Source organism: Lissotriton helveticus, chromosome 2_1 (assembly GCF_964261635.1).
Source record: "Lissotriton helveticus chromosome 2_1, aLisHel1.1, whole genome shotgun sequence".
In the NCBI taxonomy this organism is placed as follows: domain Eukaryota; kingdom Metazoa; phylum Chordata; class Amphibia; order Caudata; family Salamandridae; genus Lissotriton; species Lissotriton helveticus.
This window is the reverse complement of record NC_136059.1, coordinates 804,363,192-804,372,777: the sequence shown is the minus strand read 5'-3', so window position 1 is coordinate 804,372,777 and position 9,586 is coordinate 804,363,192. Positions and strand designations below refer to the sequence as shown.

General features: G+C 42.7%; 1 protein-coding gene across 5 annotated transcripts in view; it reads right to left on the bottom strand.

The window, feature by feature from the left end:
- Positions 1-1,126: 1,126 nt before the first annotated feature.
- ARL14EPL (ARF like GTPase 14 effector protein like) overlaps positions 1,127-9,586 on the bottom strand; it is a 167,357-nt gene continuing 158,897 nt past the window's right edge. For all 5 annotated transcript variants that reach the window (XM_078677361.1, XM_078677362.1, XM_078677360.1 and 2 more), the window contains 2 exons: positions 4,297-4,433; positions 1,127-1,367 (listed from right to left, as the gene is read on the bottom strand). In XM_078677361.1, coding sequence (XP_078533487.1) covers positions 1,142-1,367; positions 4,297-4,433 — 363 coding nt within the window. In that variant the 3' untranslated portion in view covers positions 1,127-1,141. The remainder of the gene's footprint in view (positions 1,368-4,296; positions 4,434-9,586) is intronic.

The following is a 9,586-nucleotide window of genomic DNA, read 5'->3' as shown; positions in this document are numbered from 1 at the left end:
GGTAATCAATTATAAGGTGTGGTTTTGGTCAGGGGCTTTGAACATAAAGGACAAAGAAAAAACCCTGCTGATAGACACCGATACCTTGCGGATATTGCTGCTTCAAAGTGTTTCTCCGAGGCAGGAGAAACAAAAGCAACATCGTGCACCAATCTTATACTTCAATGACGTCACAGGATTGATTTCTCATCAAACTTTTAGCCTCACATCCTTCTACTCAGTAAAGGTAAGTATACTTGTAAAGCACACTGTTACTCCATCTCGGAGTGTCCTGGCGCTGTATACCGCTGGGGAACCCGTCCTGGCTTTCCCTTTGAGATGGTCCCTCCTGGGCACCTCCAAGGTGAAGCCAGGCATCCCCGGCGCTGCTGGGGCCGTTGTGGAGATTAAGCAAGCTATTGCCCAGAGTTGCAGAGTGGGACCCATGGTTAGCGTAGGCACCTCGGCGAGAATTATCAAGTCCGCGGACATTGATCCAAGACCCTGCCGCGTCGGGAATAGAACCCTGGTGCCGGGCTGATTTCTGCTTCAGGGTCTGCCGCTCTAACCAGTGAGCCACACTTCTCCGTGTGGCATAGCAAGAGTGCCAAGAGCCCTTAGACAAGTGAGGAAAATGCCCCCACACCCATCAATGAATGAATAATAAAATACAAACATAATTATGGTGCAGCAGCTCCTCACATCACTGGATCCCACACTCCAGGATTGACAACCACAATCTTGCTTCTACTTGCTGCTGATGAGTTAGAGGAAGGACAGGCATTCCTCTATTTACTCATTTTCTAGCGCTGCCTTCATGCCCACCTTATAGTAGGGGTAGCAAGGCAGAGCTGGGCAACCCACTAACTTCCATGTTGCGATGATATGGTGTCTTGTAACAGAAAGGCCCGCCCATCTTCTAAATTTAACAAGCATCTAAATCTGGGTGGGACCATTTCAGAGTTTGAGGCCCAAGCCAAAAGGATCCCCAGCCTCAACTTTAGGGGGCGCCTCGCTTTTTGTTGGGCAGGACTCAACCTTACAATATGTCCATTAACTTTGCTTTTTCTTCCATTTTGAGTCACAGCTCGAGGAGAGCCTGTGCAGATGCAGTGCAGGCAGGTACAAAAGAAGTTGAAAACGAAAATCAGAATGAAGAACTTTAATTGGGGTCATTGTAAAACGGGAACTCGCTGACGATATCGCCCCCCTCCGTTTGGATTCGGTCGTACACCCACTTTCGGTTACAGCGACATTCAGGTCCACATTTTGTAGAGTTGCACTTTGGGCATGGATAGAAGCAGCCCTTACAGTCCTCCTCGAGACAGTCACACAAATCTCTGCTGTTGAAAATAAGCTTTCCACGCCGGTCGTACTTTTTCAAAACTCTGTAAAAAAGTAAGAACAATGTTTATAAAAGTGTTTATTCAAAATTAAACTCAAAATGTAAATTAACTACTGCATGTATATTTCTGCATTTAGTTGGTAACACTCAAAGATGACATAACTAATAGTACCTGAGATTTAGAAGAAATAAAAGATTTGCAAACAGCAATATTGTTACACAACTGTGGGATTAAAAAAAAGATATTTTATGGCTTAAAGTCCATTATGTTTTGCAAGCTAGAGAGTACAAAATGGTTTCTCTACAAAGCTAGATGTCAAATGAGTTTCAATGTGGCAGCACTAACCAAAAGGGCCTAGGGGAAACCCTAAGAGTGGAGGGTAAAGTTATCTCAATACTTCACTTTCACACAGCATACGGTTAGGCATTAATTTCCATTCAAACTTAATTTCAGTTCTCAAATGCAGGAGCATCACTAGACCACCACTAAAGAAATTTGATGGAGTAAGAGTGAGGGTCAAGTAACACAATGTGAGCTGGAAAGACAGAAGCTATAGCCCTGGGTATAGGTTTTGTGTAAGGCTGAAGGAAGGGCCCCAGGGCCGAAACTAGGATTTCAGGCACACTAAAGCAAAAGGAAGGAAATGTTGTCAATGTTTAAACTGGAAAAGGGAACACACATTGGTGCTTATAGCAACAATGTGACATTCCACCTTCTGGTAGAATCCTAGTCAGGTACCTACTATTGCCCACCCAAGACCTTGCCCTGGATTATATAGCCTTTTAGTTTATTGTGGGTCCTGGATTGCTATATTCGGAGGGGAGTATTTTTCTTGTTCGGTCAAGATCTAGAGAACTTTCAGGCTCCACATCTCAGGCCAAATTGTAAGCTAAAAGCTGGCAAGGAGAGGTCCCTGCCAAGGAGGAAGAAAGGTTTCCTAAACGCAGGGGCGGAGAGGGAACCACAAGCGGCCCTGGCTAAGTTGTCGGCGACACCCCCCCTCCTCAGTGCGCCCGAGCACTTTGTCAGGGCCGGTTTTCAGCCGATTTTGTTACAGGGCCGATTTTACAGCTATGCTGCAAAAACGGCCCTGTAACAAATACGGCCCCCAGGGGCCCAAAACCGCCCCCCACCCGTGCGACGCACCAGGGGGATTGTCCGGTGCCCGCTATGGCCAGTCCGGCCCTGCCTAAACGTTAGCAGCTCCTCAGTTTGTAGTAGCAGGTTGAGCAAAAATCTGCTCTAGGAAGAAATGAGACTGTCATTACGTTGGCAGAAGTCTGCTGTAAATCGGTGGTGTTCCTGCAGTGCCAAACTTATGGTTCCTTTACCACATGTAGAGAAGGGTGAACAGCAGGGTTTCCAACAGCAGAGCCTTAGTTGGCTCTGCCATTGGAAATCTTTGACCTGATGGTCAGCCAACTACATTAAAGAAAAAATCCTGCAGGTCTTGATAATCGATTTATTTATTTTACAAAAACAAACCTTAGCTTTGGGAGTTTATTCTTGTAAATAATAACGTTTGCAGATCATGCACAACAAACCTGGTGTCCCTTGGCACACTTTTTTAGTCCAAGAAAAATTGAGCCTTAATCTGTAGTGTGTGCTAAATCTCCTACAGGGAGAAATAAAAGTGCTGGCTTTTTAAAATAACCCTCACATACCAGGGTTACCCCTTGGTGCCATACTTCTTCATTCCGCTGTGGAACGGGTCGTGCTGCTACCTGCAAAATACACGGGAGCACTGAATGGTATTCACTAGATGATAGTAGAATAATAGGTGGAGGTTTTTTATGCCTATTAAAAATACCTGCCTGGTAGGACAGTTATGCTTTATTCCTTCCTCCAGATGGTATGGTTAAAAAGGGATTAGGTTTTGATGATCCTTCTTTCTACACAGTCTACTCATTTCAAGCCACTCTTTCCGGTGGCTATCTTCAGGATCAAGAAACTCACTCCCTCGTTCCACTCCTGATCAGATTTTATAATTATTGCAAAGTGGTACACACACTCTGAATGCTCCGATAATCATTTCACCTACTTGCTGCTATTGTCTGTCATACATCCAAAAAGAAAACCTTTTGCTCCATAGGTCCTCCGGTGGCAAGGCGAGCCTGTAGTCACACTTACACCAAGGTCTCTCCTCAGCCAATTAATCTGAGAGCCCACTGTGCTTGTTAAGAGTTGGGTGTTGTCAGTGTGGGAATGATTCAGTCGAAAAAAGGCATATCTTAAATTAAGGAAGCTACTGATTAGTAGTTTGGTTAGTTTGTGCGTGTTCGAACTGGGGTTTGTTATTAAATTATTTCCTTAACAGATATAATGAAGAAGAACAAACTCGTTACTAATTTACATTTACGAAATAATCAATAATAACTAAACAGGGACTCAAATGTAACTGTTCCCCTTGGAAAACAGAACAAAAAATAGAATTATCAGTTAATCATTAGCAAGAGTTTCAAGTATCGACATTGGAGACCAAATTAATGTGGTTGATCCTGGCCGAAGATAAACAAAGGGAAAGCCCAATTAGCTTCATTTTTAGATGAACTGATTTTTTTCCTATGGAAATGGTGGTAAGTTTGCTAAATTTCCTCCACTCAAGATCTTTATGGCCTAGATGAATGAAAAAATATGGCTGTCTAAAGAAAGCAAAAAAAACCCCAAAAAAACAGAAAGATCAACTAAAGATAGAAGCAAAAAAGATTAGGGGTAAAAGGAAACTGCAAAAGGAGAATACATCAGAATATCGATTGCACTTCTTAACAAAGGGTAATCAGAATTGTTACACTTAATCTATCCTGTAAGGAGAACCGATTTGTAAGTGAATTAACCTCATGCAAGTTGTGTGATTGACTTAATTGAGCACTTAAAAGTATTCCTCCAAATATTTGCCTAGCACTTAACCACATTATGATCTCTTCCATCCAATTGTAATCTTTGGACCGAGGGTCTAATTGAACAAACTTACTTGTTGACAGAAAAATATTGGTTCATCTTCGACATACGAGCCCTCTTTTTCTGTCGCCTAGTTTCAGGGTTGAAATCTGCCACTTGGGGACCTGGGTTTTGAAATGCAAGACATTTCAGTTGTCTTTCGATTTGTTGCTATAAAATAAACAGGCAAAACCAAACTGTTAAAACAAGACATGTTTAAAGAGATTATTTGTGTACCATATATTTTACAGAGGTTTACCATTCTAGGCTGGCAAGTGGGATACTCTTTACTTACTTGTGTGGCTGCCAACTGTACATTTTTATAGTTCAATACCAACAAATAGGACAATTAACGCAGTCAGAAAAAAATCAAACTTAAAAATACACAAAACAGCAAGATTACTTATATTTAAATGTACATCAGAACTAGGATTATATTTGATTAAAATGGTTAACTTCCTAGGCATGTTTGCAATACTAACTAATCTGGAGATGGGTGACAGGTTACAAATGTGACTTCTACAAAACATACAAGCAATCTGCCAAACAATCAGTTCTGACAATGTATCAGCAACTTCATTAAATTATTTATGCCAGAGAGACGTGGGAGATTAACAGTAGATTTCGGTAATCAGTAGGAGGCCAAAACCAGGGGGACCAAAATTTCAAGTAGGTAATTTTGCCATAGTTGGATCACATCTGGGTCACTCACGAGATTAGAAGGCTAGAATGTAAACCATGATGGCAGGAGAGACCAATGCCTAGTTTTAGGTTAAGGGGCTTCAAGCCAGAACTTGGCTAAACAGGGAACCATTTCCTGAAATGGCATTCAGATACTAGTGCCTACTTTAAAGCTTGGGATTTATCACATTAGGACACGGTCACAATTCTACTTTAGTTCGATTACAGTGAGCAATTCCCATAAGGGCCACTATATGCTGACCCCCGGCACTGTGAGATTCTATACTCAATCTAGAGGATTATGGAGGTGAGAGATCCTGGTCTGCTATCAGAGTCACGACCATCAGAGACAAACAGCCCATGAGGAAGACAACACTGCATATTAAACTCTAGGTAACCACAACTATGGATGGAGTTTGAAGCTTCACGTGCCTTGGTTAAAAAAAGCTGTGTCTGGTTCAGAATCAAACAGACTGGATTTTAGAAATTTATATGTGGAGTGGGTAGGTACCAACAAGGTCATCTTTGAAGTCCAAAGGTTTAGATCACAAAAAGACACAGACAAATTATCTGTTGAACAGATGCACTGCAATTATATATTGACCATCCTTAGAAGAACATTTACCAACATTAGTCGATTAGTACATCAATACATTTTTAAAAATCGTATTTCTTTTAATCCCTATATCTAGAATTACCTTACCTCAGAACATCACTAACCTTGATCTTCATGGACTCAGGCTTGTGGGGTATCCGTTATACATTATGGCACATGGGATCTATGGTGTGGTAGTTACTGCTGGAGCAATAGAGTAGACTTCCTTCAGTAAGCATGGGCCATTGGTGAAGGTTGTTTTGTATAGGCAGGATTTTAGGGCATTTTACCATTATTTATTTTAATTGTGTATTTTGTAAAGTGCACAGCTGCCCCAACGGGGCATCCCGGCGCTAATGAATCTGGAAGCAGTGGGCAGATATAAGACAGATTATAGATCAAAAAGATGGGTTTGAGGGCCTTACGGAATAGAGATTCAGATGGACATGCTCGAGGGACAAAGGGAGCATTGTAGATTGTATAGACTGTCTCCAATAGCCTCTGGAATAACATTCCAATGTAACTGCTTTATGAAGAGAATGACCACGTTTCAAGGTATAGTTATTTACATGGGTATGGATGAGGACTATTTCGATGAAGGAACAAAGTGATCCATCGAGTTGTGATGTCAATGCCAAACTTTGTGCGCCCTGCCCCCCAATCTATGTTTTTCCACTTACTACCTTTTTTATGTCATTGCAACCAATTCCTTGTTCACCAGGGATCACAAAATAGCAATGTTTGCACATGAAAATTCAAGCCAATCCTATTTCACTGCACAGCACTACTGCTAACCACTTAATCAAGTGGCAGAAAATAATTCTCATGTCTCTCTTGTTCTTTCCTTCCAAACAGACTTAACCCTACTGTAAAAGAAACAAACATTGGCATAGCCAATAGGTCTCACCTTTGAGACCTTCTAAGTGTTTTGCCAGACCTATTGGCTTTGCCAATGTTTTTAGGCTATGTTGTAGAGCAGTGTACCTGCTGTGCAGCATGTTGAAAAATTATAATACAGTAATAAGCATTGTGTTACCTTATATGGCCATCCTGTGACTGATGTCATCATAGGTGGAGCTGCTAGACAGCTGTTGAGGAGATTGGACCTGGTTTTCCCCTCGACCGTCACCTACCCAGCCAGACATTGGGCACAGTTCTTCCTGCTATGGCTCCTTCTTCCCCTCCTTTCCTACAAATTCTCTCCACTTCATTGTTTGTTTACTGTACCTTACTACGCTAATGTAACGGATGTAACTCGTAACATAATGTTTCTCTGGTAAAGCGCTCTGATACCTCTGGGTCTAGCCAGCGCTATATAAAACTTTTTAGAAGTACCTTGAAATGCAACGATCCTCTGGTAAAGCGCTCTGATAACTCTGGCTTTAGCCAGCGCTATTTAAACTTCTCAAATCAAATAAACTCCTATCTGTTTTTCCTGAACGCTGAGACCTGATCAACTTGGCTGATGCCCGGTGGAGCTGCTTGACAGCTATTGAGGAGATTGGCCCTGGTTTCCCCTTCGACCGTCACCTACTCAGCCGGACATTGGGCACAGTTCCTCCTCGTCTCCCCACAGACTCCTTCCTGCCCTCCCTCCTATGAATTCTAGAAACATTGTTTTTGTGCATCGTACCTTACTATACTCTTGTAACTTATGCAACTTTTAACGCAATGATCCTAAATGTAAAGCGCTCGGATACCCTTTTGGGTCAAGTTCGCGCTATATAAAACTTTATAAATAAATAGGTTTCAGACCCATGGAAGACATAATCAAACATTGTTGGCGATTTTTGGATACGTAGTGCCAGTACTAGGTAAAGAGAACTGTTTTCCCTTCCCTGGATGGCCCCTTCAGAACACGCTTGTGTTATTAAGTGTTGTGTCCTGTGATGTGAGATGTAATATTCAGAGAAGTTATTATTATGCTAATTGGTGGTTCTAAACCTTGGAAAAGCATACTTCTTTCTGGTACTTCATTCACTGAATGAAGTGCAGAAAGAGCAGTCCGCTGTTAACATGCAAGGGTCACTACTCAACAAGAACAGGGTAGCATACATGCCAACATTTTAGGACAGGGACATCAGAGTTAAAGTAAAAAAAAAAAAAAAAAAAGAAGAGAACATTGAAGAATAAAACTTTCCCATTGACTTCTAGTGTAATAAATGCAATTTCAGGCGGGAGACAGCTAAAATAAAGCCGTTTTTGGCTTGAAAATTCAGTAGTCTCCCACCTGAATTGCGTCTATTGGCATGTGTGAGGGATAGGATGTGCAAGTGTGTAAGTTTGTGGTTGAGTGAGTAGTTGTGGGTAGAAGGGAAGGTGGTGTTGTATGGTGTTTTAGATTCCGAATGGATTTTCCCGATTCATGCCCTTATATAGGTACAATTTACGTTGCCCTTATATAGGCATAGAAATCAAGCCCTTATTTAGACATAGTCCATGCAGCCTAAATACAGGCATGGCTACTTCCATCTGTTCACCAAACGTCACAACGATTTCTGGGAAAACCAGCTTAAGCCGTTCGGGACTTCCCCTTGCTTGAATATTGATTTCTCAAAGAACTCAGTTTTACAATGAACAACTATTCCTTAGGGGTTCATTCATGACGTTCATATGCCTGACTTTACGTCAAACATGGCATTCCTAAACACCTTCAAGGTATAAATATACCTTCACTTGCTATAGCAAAGCACGTGGTTTGGAGCAGTTTGACTACCTACTTGCTCGACGCAGCTCGCTACAGCAAGTACCGAAGGATGTCCAACTCTCCAGTTGACCTCCTGATCAGGAAGCTGCCCTTTCCTGCCGAGACTCCAGCTCCAGTGTTTTAGACTCCCCTTGCGGGGTGTTGGGAAATCGAGTCCCAAGATAGAGATACCAGACCTCCTTCATTCTAAGGTATGGGGCTGATAAGAACCTAGAGAAACCTTTGGTAGATTCTTGGCAAAAACTAAACCTATGCTAAAGACCATAGTTAAGTCTTCCTTCGTACTAGACCTAGGTTAGGTACATTAGGGTAGGCGTATTTTAGAAGCACCAGTTGAGTATTTTAGCCTGTGTTATTTATGTATGTATTTTTATATGTCTTAGAAACCATACAATGCTATTATATGCCCGACCCTTTTTAACATCTTCATGACTCCATTGGCGGTACTGGCGGAGTCAATGGGTGCCCAGATCATATCATACGCTGACGACACCCAGCTCCTCTTCACCTGCAAGAAGGGCATGGAGTTCGACGGGGAGAGCATCCGTGGTTGCCTTGGGGCTGTCTTCAACTGGTTTCAGCGAAGCAGCCTCAAGTGCAACCCTGATAAATCTGAGGTGCTCTTCTTCGGCTGTCAGGCAGATCCGCCCTGGCAGGAATGGTGGCCGGTTTGCATGTCCCCCCCTCCTCCTCCTCTTTGGTCGCCAAAAACCTTGGGGTCAAAATTGATAACACCCTTGCTTTGAAAACACAGATCACAGGTCTCACGGGTACCTGTTTTGGTCTGCTAAAAATGATGCGCAAATTCCTTCCTTTGCTCCCTCTAGCCCATAGGAAGCTGACAGTACAAGCTCTGATTTGTTCCAGGCTTGACTATTCAAATATCCTCTACCTGGGTTTGCCTGATTATCTCTTGCACAAACTCCAGGTTGTACAAAATTCTGCGGCCAGAGCCATCTTCGGCCTACCCCGGCAAGCCAGATCATCTGAGTTGCTTTCCTCCCTGCACTGGCTTTCGATCAAGAAGCGAATCACATTCAAAGCTCTTACACTGGCCCATAAGGCACTCCATTTGGTAGGGGCCTCCTACATTCAGAAACGGCTTTCTTTCTACAAGCCCACCAGATCTCTCCGGTCGGAAAATCTTGGCCTGGCAATGGTGCCTCCCATTAAGAAGGCCAGAATTGGTGGACGTTCCTTTAAACATCTCGCCCCCAAACTATGGAACTCCCTTCCCGTTGATCTCCGCCGCATCCCCAACCTGTTTGCCTTTAGAAAGGCCCTGAAAACTTGGCTTTTTAATCAGTAATTCTGTTATGTTTTTGTTGTCCTTCTCCTTTT